General features: G+C 35.9%; 1 protein-coding gene across 4 annotated transcripts in view; it reads right to left on the bottom strand.

Moving 5' to 3' along the window:
• Positions 1-22,609, bottom strand: part of FAT1 (FAT atypical cadherin 1) — a 103,238-nt gene that overhangs the window by 57,087 nt on the left and 23,542 nt on the right. For all 4 annotated transcript variants that reach the window (XM_079305585.1, XM_079305587.1, XM_079305586.1 and 1 more), the window contains one exon: positions 9,170-9,484. In XM_079305585.1, coding sequence (XP_079161711.1) covers positions 9,170-9,484 — 315 coding nt within the window. The remainder of the gene's footprint in view (positions 1-9,169; positions 9,485-22,609) is intronic.

Below are 22,609 nucleotides of genomic sequence, written 5' to 3'. Positions count from 1 at the left end.
AAAATGCCTGTGATCCTGAATTCTCAGTTCTTGAAAGCATTTAGGGTAAGTCCACTTTCACCGTCATTCATATTCTTTTGCTAGTTTCTGTCACACAAAAGATAAAACCCAGAACTGTAAGTAAAAAGCAGTATAAGATAAAATCTCCAAAAAATAGTATTTAAAAAATAATAACAAATAGCTAAAATAATTTTGAATGAAAGATTAAACAAAACTTACAAATGGTTATCTAAGGAAGCTAGTAAATGATGACACATTTCCTCTAGAATGAACTTTGATCCCACTATCAACAGAACACTATAAATTTTTGTTACCATTTTGCTTACTTTGTGAAATACTCTTGCCTTCAAAAGACCCACGAACTCAAAGCTCAAATGCCTTCAGTAATTAACTCTAAGTTACCTTATGTCCATCACTCTTTTATTTTTCATTTTGACATATGCCATTTTCATACATAACTAAGTACAGAATTATTACCATAAAATCACACATCATCTTGAAAGATCTTTACAAACCTAGCATAATCCTACTTTATTTATACTGCTCTGAACTCCCTATACATTTAAACCCTAAAATATTAATTTCTAAGTGAGAATTTGCAGATTTATAAAATGTTGCTGCCTCTTCCCTTTTTCTTTTGTTTTTAATTGTATGTTATTTCCTACATTTAAAATATACTAGAATTAGTGCACTGCAGCCTTATTTACAGGTTTAAAGGGAACTGCTTCTGCAACTGAACCATATACATAAAGAACTTCTACAATCCTCATAAGAGAGATCAGGTAAACTGCTGTCAAAATCTTGCCTTGGCTCTCAGCAAAACTGAGGTACAGTTTTATAGCTCAATTCTAGTTAGTCCTTGAACTGTGACTCAGATGTGAATTTTCATAGAGAAAAATTATATTACCTCATATAGAACAACATTTTTTCTGGGATTGATCTATTTTCATTGATTAAAAAAAATCAAGCCAAGCTGATGCAAATCAGGCCACTAATTCTGAGGCATCTTTTCTTATTATGAAATTAATCAATACTAATGTTACAGTGTTGCTACATACACAACTTCAAGTTGTGCTACTCAGAGATCCTACCAAGCAAAACACATCTTTGAAAGCACATGTGAATGTAGGACTTTGCAAGTGGCTCACAGCACTATCTGATCACTGCCTCTTCCTTGACTAGAATGATAACTTTGTATATGATATACTCCAGCTGAAAAGAACATATGATATAGAGAGAGTTTGGCTCCACTGTCATTTCAAATGCACCCTTGGCAAGTTTTCATATTACACAAAGCTGGCACAGATGACACACCAGAAGGACTGGATGGCATCCAGAGGGGGACAAACTTGAGAGGCAGGCTCACAAGAACCTCATGAAGCTCAGCAAGTGCAAGGTGCTGGGCCAGGGCAACCCCATAAGAGTCCAGACTAGGAGATAAACTGAGAGCAGCCCTGCAGAGAAGGACTTGGGTGTTCTTGAGGATGAAAAGCTGGGTGTGACCCTGCAATGTGCACTTGCAGCCTGAAAGGCCAACCATATCCTGAGCTGCATCCAAAGCAGCATGGCCAGCAGGTTGAGGATGGGGATTCTGCCCCTCTACACCGCTATGATGAAACCCCACTGAGAATGCTGCATTCCAGCTCTAGGGCTGGTCCTCAGCACAAGAAACACATGGACCTGTTAGAGCAGGTCCAGAGAAGGGCATGAGAATGACCTCTTGATGAAGACAATCTGAGACAGTTTGGATTGTTTGGCATGGAATGCTCTAGGAAGACCTTACAGCAGCCTTCTAGTACCTAAAGGGGGCTTCTAAAAGAGGAGAGCAACTTTTCACATGGGCAGATAATGATGGGACAAGGGAGAGGGGATGAGGGAAGATTTAGATTAAATGTTATGAATAAATTCTTTACTCAGAGGGCAGTGAAGAACTGGAACAGATTGCTCAGAGTTGTTGTGGATGCCCCATTCCTGGCAATGCTTAAGACCACACTGAATGGGTCCCTGAGCAATCTGACCTAGTGGGTGATATTCCTGCTCACACAGAGATGTTGGAAAAAGATGAGGTTTCAGGTATCTTCCAACCCAAGCCTATGTTTCCATGACTGCTGCCTCAGAACATGGGAAAATAGAAGGAGAATTTCACTCTTTTACTCTTGGTTTACAACACAGATCATGCAGAGTACGACCTGAAGTTTTTATGTAGTTCCAGGAACAAATAAAGGAAAAGAAAAGGACTGCTGTGCTTCCCATTTATCTTCTCAAAACTCTTCTTTTTCCGAAGGGATGTAAGACAACAAATACATAAAGTCCTAACACCACAATCTAAGATTTAAAAGAAGTGTTCAAGTAATCTTTAAAATAGCTGCCTCTATTATCGCAAAATTCTATATTTGCAAATGCTACATCTCTAAATAGTGTAGAATAAGTGGGTATGAAAATATTATTAGAAATTCCAGATATTAACTTGTTTTCCCAGTTACAAAAAAGACCTAGCTTTTCAAATCCTTTTAAAAAGGAAAATCAAAGTAGCTCTTAGCAGAATTAAGTTCTTTTTACAAACTTTTGGGCTAATTTGTGTCACATTTTCAATAAACAAAAAAAACTGTTCTAGAGACAGTATAATCAAATACTTTATTTCCTCTGCATGTCACAGGTAAACACTAGAGCACATGGAGGCTGCTACATATACTTTGAGCTGTGTGACATGGGTGAACAATAATTGAGCCTGGTATTGCTTGCCAGCTACAGAAGTTAGATGAAAAAAATCAGCATTTTGATCTTTATTTAACTTCAAATCATGTAAGCCTGCAATATACTAACACTGGTTTTATCCAATTCCAAAGTATTACGTCAATTGGGATTAAAACCCACAAGCAGTTAAACAACAAAGATTTCCTTTGTTAAAATGAAGCCAATACTACTCTGTGGTCAGTGACCCTTCATTTCCTCAGTAAGTAATTCTCCAGTGTTATCGGAAACCCATGGAAGTTGTTTGCAGCTGTACCCATTTCCCATTTCACTTCGGTCTCCAAATCAGACACACACACACTGCTTCAAAGCTTACTGTGTAAAATGCACAGGATACAGTTATGTTCTGGAACAGGAATTACTCAAAGCTTTTGCAGAATTCCCCAACTAATATCCTTATCTAAATGGAGTATCTCCTACACCATAAGATTACTAAGTTCCTCAAAAGTATGTCCATAATATTCTCATAATAGCTTCATATATAAATTAATATATCTTTACCAACACTTCCAAGTAATTAGGTCATGCAATTTACACCTGCAAAACCTAAGTATGTGAAAATTAACAATTCAAAACTTATTTTGGCATTCTCCTGTCCAGGCTGTGAACCCAAGTCCAGTTTTCAGATGTATGGATCATTCTCAGACCAAGTTTCATTAATAGCACAGAGAGTTATATTTTTGTGATCAGCATTTCTGCCAATCTGAATCAGAATTCAGTACCTCTCTTCCTCATTTCCCATTATTTTTTTACATTTCTGAGGTAAAGCATGACTTCTCAAGAAAGTGGATTTGCTACCCAGCCCTGATTCCCTCCCGAAGCTAAATCTGGTTGGCAGAATAAATGTAACAGAAGTCCTGGTGAAGTGGAAAGAAGCATACCAAATGGGCAAAAGAGCAGAAATTTTTTCTAGCCTGAATATATGTGCATGGTAATACAAAGAGAGTATAAGGACCCTATATGGTTATTTAGTTAGGATTCCATTTTCTTGCTCAGTAATACTAAGGAGAGCTGGAACCCCTTTCACTATGCAAATAATATAAAGCCTGTAACACTGAGAAGCAGACATATTTAAAAAACATGGCACAGCAAAACTATTTCATCTGTATGGAAACTGATTCAGAGTTCAAGGAATTCAGCGGGCTTTTTTTGTTTAGAGAGAGCTAAGTCTAATCTAATAGTTCTGCAGCAATTAAGGAAGTTCTCCCTAGCTCTTCAAATTCCATGTTTTACATATCACTTACTGAGTTATTATTAGTCATTTAGAATTAATACCATTCTTCTAATTTCACATGGTGTTTGCCATCCCACAATTTAAAAAATAAAGCTAAAAGAAAAATAAGAAACAGGAAACAATGACAGGAAAGGAATTTGTTTGACAATGTCATTCTGGGGAACTGTAAGCACACATTTTCAATTGGGGAATTAGTTTGCAAACCACCCTTACAATTCTTACTGGGTGCAACAAAAAGCTCACATTTCATGCATGCCCTACCCTCCTCAGAAAGAAATTACATCGTTTGATTAAAAGCTTTTAGTAAAATGAATACAATAACTCTTTTGAATAAGCACTAACAAATCCATTTCTGAATCCAAATAGAAGTTATGAAATCATAATTCATCAACTCATAAATTTACACTTATATACAATGGTATCATCAGCTATTACCTGTAGATGCCATACTAATTAACTGTTCCACTTTCTCTAAGAAAGCAATTCTGCTATCAAGTGTCATCCTTGCAACACTTCTCAAAAGCAAAAAAGCAAATTAAGATATTACAATATGAAAGGTGCAAAGATGAGGAAAAATATAAATTTTTCTACTCAATATGACTGCGTTCATGTAGAATAGAAACACTGAGTAGTTTATTCCAAACAGTAAAATAATCAATTGTATTTTGTAAATACAGCCATGAAATTTGCATCTATCATATGTAAAACTTAGCAGTTCTACATGTACCCAAATAGCTCACAAGCAAATAAACCACACCTGCAAAAAACAGCATTAGTACTGAACCACTATTATATACACCATATGTATTACATGTGCCTGTAAAAGCATTGTATATGTATTTTGAGCTCCAAAGCACAAATCCCAGAACTTGTTTACTGCTATGTAATCCCTTGCTGTACATGAGTGTTGCTAAATGTGCAAATCTTTTCTGATGCTCAGTGCAACAGCTCTAGTGCTAACTGCTGAGATTAACCACAGAGTCCCAGGATGTGTGTTCAGAATAGCTAACAAATAGTGCAACTTCAACTCTTTCCACCTAAACCTATCAACATGAGTTGCAACTCTTCCACTTTGTCAATTACATCTGTATTAAATTACAAGCCATGTCACAAGTAGTTAGTATAATTTGCATGTTTGTCTACAGATTGAGCATGAAAAGCTGCAGAATTAAATCTTTGCTCTCACTCTTTCTGGCAAATAATATTATGATGACTATTTTTATTCTACCTGGACAGCTCAGATGTACAGCACTTTCTTTTCGTTACATGGAAACTCCAAAGACAAATAAAATGTTATTTCATTTGCTTTCATGAAAGACCAATTATATGTGAAAAGATTACAAAATGTCCTGTGATGTACTGTGTTATATATTCTGTCCCAAGAAGTGAAATAGCGTGCAAAGAAAAACTTAGCAGTGTTTCCTTAAGTTATTTTTTAATTATTTGAAATATAAAAGACGTTTTTAAGTGTTTTTAAGTGTGAAGATTTACTGAAGGGGATAGTTGGAAAAAGATTGCAGTAAGAAGCATGGAGATACTACTTAAACCAGTAGCATTTCTAAGAAACAGATCAGTTAGTCAATAGTTCTTGTCATGAAATCTCTTTTTTGTGAAAGAGGAACTATATCCTATGAAGATCCATGTCAGTGAATTGCTAAATTTTCAATTCTAAAAATTCAGGATTATTGCACTAAAACATAGACATCTTAGTCTGGAGTCCACCTCAAAATTCTAGAAATGCACTAGCTATACATCAGGAGAACAGAATGCAGTGTTTCATTTGATACATGTTACACGTAGGTTGTTTCTATTTATAATCTGTGTTACTACTGTGGGTGGGAATTCTAGCCATGGACCACAATACCATAGCATTAAATTTTACAAAGAGAAAGGAGCAGTGGATCCTTGACCAGGAGAAGAAATAATAACACATTACCACTTGAAACATATTTTAAACATATTTTAGCTGACTTGAACTGAAGCTATTACAGTCCTCAACTCACCTTTGAGGACGCACAACAGCACCTACTTAAGTGACATACTGTCATTTTTGATGTTACAGTAGGATACAGTTAAAAAGACTTGATTCCTATTCCTACCCTATCTCCCCTGTGGCTAGAAGGGAAATTTGGGGCTTCTTTTCATTGGACAAATATATCTCAGTGTGGTAACTTCACAAGGTACAACAGGGATAATATGCACACATAAGCAAACAAGTCAGGACTTGATCTCTCCAATTTTTGTCAAATGTACTCTTCAGCTGAGTCCTCTTTCAATTGATCAGAGGAGATAAAATGCTCTGTGTTATAACTAGAACAATAACCAGTGTATTTCAAAGTGTTTTTTCAACTCCTTAACATGTCAATTCTATTGAAAACACTTTCACACCAAGTAAGATCTATTCAGCTGAAATATATTCAATACCTAATAGACAGAAGAGAGACTTGAGAACTTATGAACCTGGTAACTTCAGTCAAAACTTGTTATTGCCCACTGCAGACTAACAGTTTCCAACTGGTCATGTACAGGATAGGCAGTATGGCCATTAAAGCACATGAAATTCAGGGTCTATTGTATGGGGAGACAATATATATATGAGTTAGCTTTTTAATATCCATTGAATTATCTGAGTGCACTCTAGAAACAAATTTTCCTTCTCTTCTCTGCCCACCTTTTCCCTATCACTATGTGTAAGACGTCTGTCTAGAAGACTGCCTACCTAGCATTACAATTTTAACAGTAATAGACACCAGTGAAGGGTGGTATGAATGGCACATGACAGGCAAATACCTAAGCTAACTATACTGAGGGAAAAAAAATTTTTTCTGCTGAATGAAAATCAGAGAGATTATTTTATTTCCAGTGCTTGTGTTCTGAAATATAATTAATTAATTATTTCCAATTGTGTCCCTTCGCTTTTTTTTTTTTTCAACACCAAGCTGAGAAGGACAGCAAATCTCACTGCTTGCTTCTAATGTATGTATGCTACAATAAAGGCAGGTAAGAAACTCTCTTGACAGAAAATCTTTATTCCTTTTCTATTAAGTGTTCCTTATCACTTCACCATCTACTGTGTTGAGTGCTCTCTCTCAAGGTCCCTTTCTAACATAAATGAGATCACAGTAAGCTACTGACATGGAAAAGTGAAAACTCTGGCCAAAGACAAGCCACAATCTCCCAGTGCCCTAATTCTTCTACCATTAAATAGGAATAAAGATATTTATTTATGTCAAAACTTTGGGAACAGAGGTACAGAAGTGTCTTTCTTCAAATCACAGTTTGGAAAATGCCACCAATGATACAGGGGCAGAAAGGCCAGGAAAAGAACAGAAGATGGAAGAAGAGAAAATGACCTGCAGGAATATTTAAGAAAACAATAACCAAAAATAACTGGCCAATTACATGACTTGATGATGAAATTAATGGAGGTAGGTAGCATTTATGTTTCTTTGCAATTTGAATACTGCAGTCACTCACTTTTCTCCATCCAACTCACAGGCAACTTTATTCCTATTTTACCAGCATTATATCGAGACAACAAAAAACATCAAAGTGGCAGGCAAAAGTACTTTTCAAAATCAGAAAGGGCAAGGAAGTAGATAAAACAGATTCTTTTCCTTTTACATCATATAAAACAAGAGAAAACAGAGACACAGAGTAAATCAAACAGAAATAAAGCATACAAACACTTTCTGCATTTACTCTAGAAGACTGCGGTTAGATTTTTCTTGTTTTACTTGTCAGGCTGCCTTTTCCCTAAAACCAACATCTTGTAAATATAGTGCTTAGATGAAGGCTTTAACTATACTAAATGTCTTCTGTTGCTATAGCTATCTCATATGTCCCTCTTGGCAGTGTTTTCACAGATGCAGCACATGCTGACAAAGAAATTATTGGCAGAAACAACCCAAATAACATACCTGTGCTTGTACTCAAGAGCTTTGCTGACACAGCAGTTGCAACTGATAAAGCACACAAGCCTTTCATACCCTGAGCTGAAATAATGACAAACCAAAATGAAGGCCATAGCCTTCAAAACATATTTTTTTCACTCCATTTTTGCTCCTTGAAGTCCCCTGAAGTTGCTTCCATGAATGGATAAGAGCTAAATTAATAAAGCTTCTGTTGCTCCCTTGTACATATTGGGTTTGCAATAGATTAAAGTCACTCACTACACCTCTGCAGGACTTCTAATCTAAAACTCCCTGAATTCTGAGAAAAAAAAACAAACATCTGGTTGAATGAATCAGAAGCATCTCTCATAATTTTTACTGTGAAATAATACCTTAACTCAACATATAAAAAGCTAAGCTGGGCACAACCTGGCAAAAAACCCCAAGCTCTAAATGTAGGAAAAGCATCTAGTACATGTATTATTTTCTCCATATTCAGAAGGAAAGGATGAGAAGCAACTCTTAAAATATTTTCAAAATTACTGGGTAGCTTCAGTTAAGAATGATTACTTTGCTTCCTACCTGTTTGTTCTACACAGCTTTCACATGTATCTGCAATTCAGTTACTAAAAGGTTACCTGGCTCTTGTGCTAAAACCTCAGTGTTTTTTTCTGAAACCTGAAACTTTCCAAATAGCCAGTGAACTTAGACTCTTTCTTTTCATTGCATAAAAACCATACCTGAAAATAATCCTCTCAATTATGTATTTCTAGCAGCAGCAATAGTTAATTACAAAGAAAGTATCTTCTGACTGTGGGACAAGTGAGTCTACAGTAACAAATGGCTTATTTTGCTTATACTAACAACACCTCTCCCTGCTCCCAAAAAAATTTTAAAAGGGCTGACACAAAAAACTATGCATGAAACTTTGAAGACAACTAAAAACAATTTGGATGAAACTAAACTAAAATATGGAGTTTTACTGTATACTTACTGCACTATATATATGCATGGACATTGACCAGTCTGGAGTGGAGCTACTCAGAAGAAAGCCTTCACAAAACATTCCTGATGTGGATGTCAAGTACTTTGAACCAAATGCTTCACTCATATCCTTTTCTACATGTTTGTATTACTTACTAATATTGACACAGCCCAAGACACCAGCTTAACTCCAGCTATTGTGAAAGCATGTTTTCAATGTTAAACCAAAGATTCTGTTTTCACCTGGTTTATGCATTTATGCAAATACATTAGTTTATTAATAAATAAAACACTGTATTGCACTTACCAGTTTTGGGGTTTATTGAGAAGAATCCCTGAGGATTTCCACTTGTAATCCTGTAGGTTAACTTTTCACTTGAGCTTGAATCTGGATCAAAAGCCTCAATCTGAATGACAGATACATCTTTAGGTGAGTTTTCCATGACCTCTGGGTAATAAACTGGTTCTGTGGTCTGAGGAGAATTATCATTAACATCCCCAACTTCTATGTAGATTTCAATGAAAGATGATAAAGGCACCACGCCTTGGTCTGTTGCATAAACAGTAAGCCAGTAATGTGAAGTGGTCTCACGATCCAGGTGATCTGCAGTCTCAATAATACCTGTTTAATGGAAGAAAGATAAACAGAAAGTGCTCAATAAGAATGCAGAAAAGTGTAAAAATACAGTAAGTTACAAGTTCAAATAAATTAAATCAAAATGAATACAAGTTCAAAATAACTAACATTGATTCTACAGTGTGTGCTAATAAACACACACAACTATATTAAGGCTAATCCAAAGCCCAAAAATAAAATTACAAAAAATAAAATAACAGTTTTAGCAATTATACATCACATATTGAAACAATTTATTAATTGATTTCCTTTCCAACATATTTTGAAATACATCAGACCAATTAGCACTATTCATAAAATCAGTTTTGCCTGAAATATTAATTCAAATATGTAATTCACAATATTTTGGGACTTGAACAACCTCTTCACTCATTACAGTAAATTTTATACCATATTAAACGATCCAGTTCAGATGCCAAACTATTGACCTCTTTACTATTATTCATATCAATAAGCAACTATTAAATGTGAAACATTTTTATCTCTGTGCCCAAATGAATTATTTAACTGAACTTTCTTGATGTACTGATTTGTATTCACACAGACATGTCACAAAAGAAAACAAAAGTTATACCAAAGCTAACCTTTGCTGCATTAGGACTAACCAATGGTTGCCATTACTCTAGAAATGGAAGGCAGTAAATATAGGGGCAAAAATCTGCTCAATCTTACAAACATAAAATGAATTACCAAATAAGGAACTACTATACAATTCACAAACTTAATGAAAAGCTGTCTGCTATGGAGATTGTCTAAGCCAAAACTGACTAAAGAATCTACATAGTACAAAGAAATACAGCGTTATTTTTATAAGCAGCTACTCCACAGGTACAGCCACATTATGCATGTGTCAAAAGGGTACGTGGGATATGGTGTAACCCATAAAATGGGGGATGAGTATTAAACAGTCATAGAGCCATGGCACAGTAACACTTCCACACTTTCCATTTGCTGATCCACTTCTACAGGGTGTCTGATCTGAGGTATTTTCTCAATAGAACTTAAAATCAACCTGATACATGTCAGGATGAGGAACAGAGTAAGCCCTAGCAGCCATTTCAGTGGAAATTCTGAAGGGCTTTGTCATGGTTCTTAGTATTTGTTACACACTCACACACCAGGACTAATCGGGACTGGAGCCAAGATGAGTCAAACTATCACCATGACAGCCAGTTTTGGACTCTGGATAAAGCTACATAATGTGGTAATGCATGATGTGGCACTTCTACTGAGCTCATTTACTTCACACAGATACATATATGTGTACATACTTATACATATATACACCATCAATAAACATATGCCAGCCAGTTCTTTGGGAAAGGAATTAACTCCAAGTATTGTGTCCTTCACACACTACAGACACTTTTTAACATACATTATACTAACTGAGCAAAATATCAAGCAATTACATATTTATTCACTACTTTCTTTGCCTTGTGAGAAGCTGCATAAAGGTCTTACCATGACAGTTTAAAACTTTAAGATGTCAGTAAGATCACTTCAGAAGGGCTGGAAGGGATTAAAACTCATGTTTAGACCTGCAAATTCCCATATATAGCATTTCAACCAACATGGCATTTCAGAACTACCAGCAGATGTCAGTGTGGAAATTGGTTCAATATAGTGTCAAAGGCTACAGAACTGGGATAAAAAGGAGGGGCACTGCAATTGCAAAGTATACATGCAGTCTATGAACGTTTTCCTGGAAGTAAACTACTGGCTTTATAATTTCCTTTTTTATGTTTTTCTAGAACAACAACATAAACTAAGTTCAGGTGTTAATTAATACTGGTATTTTACATTTCCAGTCTCTCTTCCTCAGTATTTATATTTTGTTTGATGACAGTTTTACTATAAAAACAAAAAGGTAATACTATCCAGTAGTCACTAGATTTGTGCACTGGTTACTGGTTTCTGCATAAATTTGCTCTTACAAATGGACATAGCCTTGAGTACTCAATTACTCAGATTCTACTTTGTAACTCACGGTACAATTTTTGCATGGCTGTACCTCAGCCAGGAGACTTGCTTGAGAGTAAACAAATCTGTAACTCACTGTGGACTAACTTCTAAATCTAAATGCTGGATATAGCATACAAACACTTACTCTTGGGTTGACTCTATGTATGCCTTGGAAAGTTCTGTAAACCCTTCTCATCCAACTGAAGAGAAGACTGGATTGTATTAATTCCCTCCTAGCAAGGGTTCCAGAAATGCTGCTTTACTGCTTGTGATTCCTACTGAAAAGAGCAACTGTTTTCATTTTACACCTCCCACATTCTAAACAGTAGCTGCATTAGAAGCAGCAGATCAATTTTAACACAGTTAAAATGGCTTGGCTGATTCTAAAGAAAGATAAAAAGAGATTCTTCTGGAAATGAAGCTCACTTCCTGCAATCTGCTCACCTAGCATTTACAAATTCTACCTCTCTAGTTATCAAAGCCTTCCCCAAGTAAAAGGATGACTGATACTATTTTATATTTTGTAGTGTATCAGTTCTCAAATGTCCAATCCCTTAAGCCACATCCGTCACACAGGATGAAGAGGAAAAATAAGTACAACACCCAAAAAGTTGTATCTCAGAAAGAAATATGTGGAAGAACTTGCAGCATGATACAGTGCACATGGCCAACTTTGTCTTTTGGTTAATTTTTACTTTCAAATTAGATCTGGATATATAATGTTACTTCTGTATATTTTACAAAGACTTTGCAGAGTGTTCAATAACAGGTTTAGAATCTGTCTGATGATCTGACCTCTGGATACATTATGTAAAGACTCCCCAATAAGACAGCTCCAGCTTTCAGAATGTCCCAATTTCCTACGTGGGCACTCACACACTAAGCATGCATTAGTCAAAGCAACAGGTCATTGTTTTTCCATTTTCTCATGTTTCTCACTCAATAGATCCTGAATTTTAGAGTGAACATTTTTTTCCATGTGTGGCCTTTATATTTCCAATCTGAAATAGAAAGCATCCAAAAAAACAATTTTATAATCAGCTATGCAAAACTGTCTGCCTAACTTTTTAACACTAATCAACAGGTTAATATCTGAATTTTTTTTTAAGGCACAAAGGACCCAGTTTAAAATAGATGCAATAGACAGGTATGAGTATGCAAGTTGGGAAACTTGTATTTGTGGATGTCCTATCCCTGGAAGTGTTCAAGGCCAGCTTGGATAGGGCTTTAAACAACCTAGACTGGTGAAAAGTGTCACTGCCCATGGGCACAGAGTTGGAAGTAGATGAACCTTAGGGTTCTTTTCAACTGAAACTATTCTACAATGCCATGATTACTAGAGACAGGCCATCACAGGTAAGTGGATTACTTTGACAACATCAAAAATGAAGACTCAAAATAGCATTCCTCTATAAAAGCTATGTGAACTGGAACAAGAAGATAGGGAACAAAAATTTCCCTTCAGCCTTCTCATGTTGAGGGCTGTGGAGGAGAGGCCACCACACCCAGCTCTCCTCATTGCTCAAAGCTGCAGGCAATAGCAAGGGAAGGGATGACTGGCCAATAATATGACTCAGCTTTCTTCCTGATGTTTGAACCCAGCAATAAAATGGAACAGATACACTAACCCAGTACACATCTAGGGATGGGAGCAGGCTCAGACAATTGAAACTTGAATTTCTTCTGGTCCTACATCAGCTTTTATGTCACAAAATACAATCAAAACTAAACACACATAACTATATGAAGTACTTCAGTTTTTTCTCTGCCCCCTCAACAATGTGATCTTACATCAGTAATTCCAGAACACCATCCTATTGTCATTAATCTAGTTGAAATTGTTCCTGCAAGTTTAACGTTAAATCTTTCCTGATTTTGCCTATGAGAATACAAATAAATTAATTTTTAATTTCTATGCAACAATAATGAATAAAATTGCACAAAAACTTTAGCAGCCTACTACACCTTCTAAGGAACACCAGCTCAAAAGATTTGACTGATTACTTTTTTGAACAATAACAATCATTCTACCAAATCACACGTCTAGAACCAATCCTTTAAGTATCTTTTGTCCTTGTCTCACTTTTCTGCTCTTGCAAATGTAGACTACAGTAACCTATTTTACATACTAGGGCATCATAAGACTGTATGCTGCCTGAAAGTCAGCACTCAGCACTTGTGGAGTTTATAAATCACTGTTTTTTAGTTCCAGTGGTTCTCAAGATAACAGAAAAACTCATGGGAATGCCTATATCAAACAAAAACAATAAAACAATCTAGGCAAGATTTAATTTGTTTTAAAATTACAAAACATCTAGATCCATTAAGCATCAGTAAGATGTTGATCGTATCATCAGTTTCAACAGCATGTTTTCACTCCAAGAGAGAATTTTTCCTTTTTTTTCAAGTGGTGCAAGGTACATTTAAGGAATACACCATAAGTGCCTCTACAGTATTGTCAGTGCTGTAAAAGCTCCATCTCTGCTCTAACTTTTCTCCCATTTACAGAATATCTTTAATCAGCAGGTTTCCCATCTATCCTCTAGGTTAAGGCAGTTGGCTAACTTTGACTTTCACAAATCATTTGCTTTTAATGTAGCAAAACAAGCTGAGAAGTCTACTAACGAATCTTTTGTCTGTATGATTATCCCAGGGATCTGCAAACATTGTTATTCAAAACATAAGGTGAAGGAAGGATTTTAAAAGCATTTTTCACTTGACTGGCTGTGCAATCTTGAAGCCTTTCAGGTGGTCAGGATAAAAAGACATTTAAATTCAGTCACTAGCCACCAGAGGGGAGCACAAAAGAGCTCTGATTAAATGCTTCTCAGTCATCTGCAAGAGAACATCAGAACTGATTTTACAATATTCATATGTCTGAAATTTTACACTAGATATTGTTCCCACTCGATGCAATAGGACTTTTCTATCAATTTCATTAAAGGAACCCAAAAGTCCTAAGTGATTATTGTAGAATATAATTTGGACAGAATTTAATGTGGAGGAGGAGGATGGTTTATGAATACAGCCACTGAGAAAAAAGTTGAAACAGTAAACCCACCCTCAACAAGAACCAACACTTTCCCCGGTTTAAATCCCACAAACAAATCACTACAACCAAAGTCACTTTTAAAAACAAAAATAAGCATAAAATACACCTCAAATCTGACACTCATGCATATGCCAATTTTATCTAATTAACAAATGCTCAAACTATAATACTCCCAATTCCCAGGGATGATCCTCCTTAAGTGTGCTTATCCATAAGAACTCTAATTAACAATATTAATGATTCCATAATGGAAATCAAAACCTGCAATCATTTGTCAGCAAAGCATGAAAATGCAGTTTAGCAGAACTTGCCCCGGGAATGACATTTGAAACAAACTAAGAAATCCCTGGCCTGGAACACGATGCTTGAAATCTGATTACAAACTCAATTAATCTAACTTGTAATAAGTTGGGTAAATCAAAAAGCTTCTTCAGCTGCTTTAAAAGCCATTAGGGGGGCTAAGCAATATTTTACAAATTGCATGAGCAAAAGTTTTGATCAAATATGACCTTCAACAAACAGCCAATTCAAATCAAAGTTTCAAAAGCCAGTGGATTAAGCCTGTTATAAACACAGAGACATGCTGTTCTCAATGGCACTAGACTGCCAGCTCACCAACCCAGACTGCAACTGTCCTGAATTCTAAACAAACAGCAAGTCACTGCAGGGTAAACTATCACTATGGCCTGCACACTCTTTCAAATTGGAGATAAAACTGCTCAGCACATACTGCAGTTTACTACATGAATCCCTGCTACTACAAGATAGGAAACATACAGAGTTTCTTTAAGTTTTTATGTGAATGGATCCCAGCTCCCAAAGGTCTACAGGCCAGTTTTTCTGGAAAAATTTCTGGTTTACATTTTGTGAAACTTTGCTTAAGCTGTTGTTACAACAAAGAAAGAGTCACATCAGCCCGATTTGTTAGTGGTTTGGTTATCATCCAAAGTAAAATCTTATGTAATATAATACTATCATATTTTGGCTTCTAATGTTATACAATTCAGAACGGACAGTTTTCAGGTTGTTCCTAAAATTTTCATAATTACATGGCCAGAAAAACAAAGATATTTTATAAAGCTGGTATTTTCAATTTTTAATTTTTTGTGCAGCTCATTGTATTTAAAATAGCATCTATTCTAACTAATACTTTGTTAACAACAGCATGGTTATTCAAACATATCCAGATCAAACATAGATGAACACAAATTACTTCCTTTTCATCTCTTCTTACATACTCTATTTTTCTTAGATTTTTTCTTACATTATCATCTACCATGATGTGATTAGCATTTTCCTGAGCTGTACAAATACAGAGGCTATAGCAGAATAGAGAGAATTAAAAAAAAAAAAAAACCCAAAAAACAGTCCCCCACCCCTCAAAAACCTGCATCTATAAGAAACCAGGAAAGAGCATCTGGCATAGGAAAAGATGCAGTGCTTGTCTGCTTCTCAGGAGACCCCAGAGGCCTTAAAGAGGAACACATCCGCTCTCTTTTACTCTCCTTTTCCCCTTGAGTAACTTCTAGAAGCACAGTCAAATCAGGACAGTTGGCAAGTGCAACTCTGTGTGCTTCTGTGCGTTACACATAGGGGTTTTTTACTTTTTTTTTTCCCCTCCACTTCATGATCCCTGTCAGAAATGCTAAGAAGGAGGAAGGTGACTTGGAAAAAAAAATTCATTTATTAATAGTTATGGTATCTACCCATGCAAGATAAAACAGACTACATCAGACTAGAGTGCACTATTTACAAGTACTACACCCATCTGTAATACTAATTGTGGCCACTGACATAGCTCAGAATTCTTTCAATTTTTTCAGCAATTAAAAAAACCCTCTATCTGTTTCTGTTAGCTTTTCAACTTCCTTCTGATAACTTCTGAAACTTCTGGTCACGACTGTAATCTGACATTGGGAAATGCCTTGAAGCAGCAGCACAACCCTACATACCATGAAGTGTTTTATAATTTGAAGGTTTTGAAACATGTAACCTATTGAACTCTGAAGAAAAAAATTATTCTTTCCCTGAGGCCACTGTGCTACTGTAACTCAGGCCTCTACCAAGCAACAGTGTGTAAGAGACAACTAAATCTTAAGCCTACCATGCTTCTAAAACAGCATCCAATGCTAATGTCAACAAAATTTAATAGTATTTGATCACTCAAGTGTAATAAATAACCGCTTAGTAAAACCAAAACAAAGACAGCATAGAATCACATCAGCCCTAATTTTACACAAACCAACTATCCTTAAGCACTGAAAATTTTACGTATGTCCTGCCACAGAGACAACAAACTATTCAGTACATAAAATAACAGCTGAAAAGACCAAAATCTCCATCCTAGTACCTCCATGAAACAATCTCCTTCTAAAGAAGGAATGGAATGAGATTCCTCTTGCAAAATTGAAATGTCAGCTCATCCACTCTATAAACACAGCAGAATGCCAAGAGAGGCACCGCACTCTAACTCTTGAAATATTAAAGACCTGTGGCAGGCACTATGAACTTTCTAAAAGTATATACAATCTCTTACTTTAGGAAAAGTATTATTTTTGACAAATAAGAGGAGTTTCTTACTTTTATTGTGTGTGCACTCTGAACAGGAAGCACTACGTGATTACAGCCCTATGGAACAAAGTGCAAAAGCCACCCAGAGAAATATGATTTGCTCTTTGGGTCCATAGCAATTTTAGGCTTATCACTGAAAATGCAAGCTACTCGTATCAGACTTCTTGCATTTGAAGATTGACACAGACTAAACTGTACTGTATATAATAATCCTTGCTTGCAACTTTGAAGGAGAGCAAAAAGTCCTAGCAACTATTGCATGCCTTTGAATCACACATGAACAAGAGATGTTGATTGCTTTTCACTCACCTCTTCTCCAGAAGCATTAATTAGGCAAAGATAGAAAGACTGTAACCTGGCAACAAATCATCAATACTGTGCTTTCCATACCTCAGAGTGAGGTGATTTGTCTGCAAACATGTCTAAAGAATACCTAAGCTGAAATGCAAATTAACCCATTCTGATTTATTTTTTTAATAATTCAGTGCTTTAACTTTTACATGCATGCTGATTAAATATATTTTAATGTTAGGGGAAAAAAAGCCAACCAAAAAACCACCAACCAACCTATGATTTTGTCATGTACTCCAAGATAATACTGTCTTACTTACAATATAAACAATATAAACATTCATTCTAAAAGTTAATGCTTGTCACATATACTTTACAGATTTTACACATCTATTTATTTAAATATTCATTAAGTTACTATATAGGGGTTTTAATTCACTTTTATAACATTATATTAATATATGCAATATTTCTTCTTTACAATAAAGCAATTTCTTCTTTATAAGAAAGGCAAAAACCGAAACTTCACTATTTCAGCTTCAGAGAAAACAAAGAAAAACTTCTCTCAGGAAAAGCTACAGAAAAAGTACTTAAAATAAGGTGAAAGTATCATACTAGAACTACATGTCTTTTCTCAGCATGTATTAGGGCAGATTCCAGAAAATGTAATTAAATTTTGTTTATAGCTCTTTGACATAGGAAGCTATACACTTTTCAAGTTGTGTCTTGTGTACTACGAGCTGAGAAATCATGCTCATCTAGAACTGTTAAATGGAAAGCAACTGCTGTTCCTGTTTCAAGGACAAATTGCTCATTTTCCAACAAATCAAGGCCTGGAAAGTTTCAAATATCTATGTAGTGAAAGTTTCACTATTAATATTAGTAAGTTGATGGAACTGCAGCAGTAGCAAGATCTTAAGCATGTAGAGCCCACCACTGCTTTCTTTCTTCCCAGGGACCAGTTACTGCAAGTTCTGGGAGATGGAAGGGGAAGATTATCACTCCAAGGCACACAGAACCCACCCTTAAACAGCGCAGAGGAACCATCACCAGTGGAGCAGATTTAAAATTTTGACAAAAAAAACCAAACCAAATGGAACAAAGAAAAATCTCAATCATAATAAAATGTTTTATATCTCAAATTCAACTTCACTGAACTGACTAGATGTAGCAAAATATATAGACAAATACAATTTTGTAGCAATACCTTAAGTAAATGTGATACTAATACAACCTCTCAAACCCCTCAGGTTTCATTAAAAAAAAAATTACCGTATTTAAAATTAAAGAATTTCTATGACACTAATGGAACAACAAATGTAGTCTGAAACAATCAGACACTATCAGTGTCCAGTGAAACCTGTCTCATTTTGCCAAGCTCACAGAAGTTATCAAGGCTGTCCTTGCAAAATATTTTTTTGGGGACAAAAACTTGGCACCTAAAGAGCCTCATCACGTGGCCAAATCTAAACCGGGCCATAAAACACAGAACAGTTTATGCATCAATTCTGTGCTATGAATGACAAAGACCAGCAGTAACTTGAACTGTGTTCAAGTGGAGGGAGAGAAAGTCACTACTCTCCTCTGCTGTGTACGGCTTATAAACCAGGCTGAGGTAGACAGATTTGTAGAAATACACCATGTTCAACAGTTAAGAGCATCTAGAGATAGCACAAAGGAGTACAGATGTGCATAGTTAAAGCTCTATGCCAAAACCAGACTATTTTAAAACATTGAAAAAACAGATTTTTCACATAGCAGTTAAATGGGTAAAGTAGAATAAAAAAAATGGGTCAAAACCAGAATTTTAAATAATTAGATGCTGTAATATTTTAACTTCTAGTTCTTGCTACTTTACTTTCTGCACATTTTGACAAAAAACAAGTCAAATTAACAGAAAGCACAGAGTTCAGATCATTTATAAAAGAAAAACAGTTTTTAGGTATGTTCCAAAATTGTCTATAGAAACTATCATGCCCAGAAATTATGATTTGGTACTAGGTAGTCTGGGCTACAAGTAATAAACCTCCCAAGGTCCACAAAGATTGTGAACTTCCTTTCAGGAAGATGGGGGGTTGGCGAGGGGGAATTTTTGCAATTAGAAGATCTGTGATGGCGCTGCCTTGGAACTCAACTGATTACTTCCAGTTCAAAAAATCTTTTGGGACAATGGCAGACAGCTCCCATTGTCAGCCTCATTTATGGTTATTTTAATAGTTCTAGCTTATTTCTGTCAGCTAGGCAGCTTGTATGTCAAGCTTTTTGACAGGCAATATAATTGCCATACAGAGGAACAGGACCATGTTGCTAAAGCTTGATATGGAGAGACATAAAAACCCCCTGATGAGTCCACATTAGGGAAATGTAATGTTAACTCCTATGTCAATAGCAAAAATTATTGTAATACAACCACATAGGAGCTACGTTTCCTTGAAGAGAGAGCAAGTAAAGCAAGCTTTGCTGTTAACATGAGCAGTCATTCATGATGTGAGAGAAAGCTTGCTGATAAAAACATGACTGCACTACAACATCAACATTACAGCAGGTTTACTAGAGAAAGCAGAACAGACTGCCAGCAGGTTCTGGGTCAAGCACTGGGATTTTGGTACCCACAAAAGCAGCTTCTCTCACTGCATTATGAGAGCAAGGTTTGCAGGATCTAAAGCAAGTCTTTGCTCTGGCCACCCATCCCTTAAACAGGAAAGATTTTTGTCTACAGATAAGGGCACAACCAGTTTCCATATCCCAAGAAACTCAGTTACATAGTATTATAAAATTATAATAAGAAACCACATTTAAGAAAAACACTTTGGGAAAACATTGTTGAGCTATTTTAAGCTAAGTTACCTTCATGACCAAGAACATTTCTACTAAAACATAGGTGATTCACAAACAAGCAAAGGCTTTTACAGGTCCACTGTTTGTTTACTTATGAACATAAAGGACAAAGAAGGAAATTATTTAATCAAAGTTTTATAAAGGATGTGCATTTGCCTCTGCATGAGAAATGCAAAGGATGAAATTCTATATTCTTTAAGTTTGAAAGAATTTCTTAAATACACAAATTAACAAATAAGTGCTCTTTAGAACTCTGGCTTCAACAGCAACTGCAAAATCCCTCTTAACTTCTCCATCACTCTTCTTACTACTAAGGAATTGTTGACAGTGAGTGTGGTAAGTCTAATAATTTAGCTGGGAAATAGGGAGCCTCTGAAGGGGAAATTCCTCTGCAAATGGCCCCAGGAATTTCAAAACTAACTGGAGTTGACAGATTAACCTAGGTCCCCCTTAGGCAGAAGAAGAGTCTACAAGGAAAATAATGAGACGCATGGGAAGCCAATTATGCACAAGAGCAACACATTTAATTGTTCAGAAACTGGTTTGTTGATCCAAAAGGATCTAGCTGTTTGTTCTCTGCAAACTATTAAAACCTGGGACGTTCTGCAACAAATATACTTTAAAACAATTAAACTTTACAGATTACAGGTTTTGTCTGTAAATCTAAGGGTTTAATGACCATCTTAAATAAGGAAAATTGTTCCATGTATCCCAAGAATACTTTTCCTGCACACACAGCATTTCCCTCAGATTCCCGTATTGGTGGCAATTAGAAACTGCAGTATACCTCTTACTACTTCTACTACTTCTTACAACTTCTGCCAGACACTGAAGGCCCAGCAACAGAGCAACCCTATTCTTCAGTGAGGAGCAGTTACAGCTGCGTGCCACAGAAACTCTGGCTCACGACGAGCCGGCGACAAAAAATTGTTGTTTAGCACATGTGTGTGTTATTTATGCATGGCTGTGGTTTGGACTACTGTAATTTTGTTTCATGCTTTCAGTCTCCAAAGTATTTTCAGTTGCAGAAACCACTGGTTAGCAATGAGAGTTTCCAGACCAGCTCTGAACGAGGAAAGATATGCTATCTATCAAAAGGCAGGTAGAGGAATACTAGAAATCAGGCCATTACTGCTGTTCATGTTACTGCAACAGGTAGCTTTATACACAATAGCACTTAATTACTGCCAACAGAAATGCTGCTCCCAAGCTGATTTCTGTGTACAAAGAAGATCTGATATACCTCTGGGCATGCTAATGCTAGCAGAACAAAGCAAACTGACAAAGTCATGAAATTAAAGCATCTGGGATCCAATGACATCAAAAGACATTTTCAACCCTGTTTTGAGAAAGTCGGATTTATTAACTTACAAAGTATCTATTTATTTATTCAGATTTTATTTCTGCTTGTGTTTCCAGAGAGGATTCTACATTGATCAATACCTGTTAAACTAATTTTTTTATTAGCCTTATTTGCCTTTGCATATGAATCAAATTAAACACAAGGCCATTTCTGAACTCATCTGGTTTGGAGTAAAAATGTAAAGCCAGAGGAATCATGAATGCAAAGAGTTTTGGTACTACAAAATTATGTTTATTCTCTTTGGTTATGATTACTGTACTATGCGAATGAGAAATTCTCAATTTGTAAGCAAATTCTTAGAGCACAGTGGAGAATCAATACCTAACATCTAAAAAGAAGACTTTTAACTAGAAAACTAGAGATTACTTATCAGATGTCAAGTATAATTATTTGTGGGGACCCTGGATGCTTATTGGGAGGTGGTTTCAGTTTTTCTCACATAAATAATAGATAACTGCATGTATAACTTTAATCAACACTCTCCAGAATAAAAAATTACTAACAGTAGTAGAAATGAATGCAAGTTACAGTTTAAAAGTATAAAAACCTATATATTTAATTCACCTTATTGCTTACTAGCCAAACCTGCAAGCATTTGGATGAACAGCGATCACAGAGTCTGCCTGACAGAATTTCCATTGAAAAAGCTCTTAATTATTCTCCACAGAAACATTTTTTGCTGAAGATAACTGCACCCTTCGTAACAATACCAAAGAAAATGAGTGTTATGAATAACACTTCATAAAACTGTAATTTAGCATAAAGCTGTAACAGAAGTAGCTCAACTCTGTCAACACTATAATAGTCTGTAAATGAAAGAACAATATGATATTGTAGGTAAGTAATAGACCATTTAGGCAGAAAATGCATTCTGCTCCTAACCACTGAGGATTTTCTTCCTTGTTTAAGAAATTCACGGAATACACAGCAACTAGACAGAGTTGCAGAAAAAGACCTTTTCAAATCTCTGTTACTGTGCAAAAAAACCCACTCAAATGTTGGCCATGCTCGTGTTTGACTAGACTGGATG

Source organism: Erithacus rubecula (genome assembly GCF_903797595.1).
Source record: "Erithacus rubecula genome assembly, chromosome: 5".
Classification (NCBI taxonomy): Eukaryota; Metazoa; Chordata; class Aves; order Passeriformes; family Muscicapidae; genus Erithacus; species Erithacus rubecula.
The sequence above is the reverse complement of the archived record's forward strand: the minus strand, read 5'-3'. Positions and strand labels throughout refer to the sequence as shown.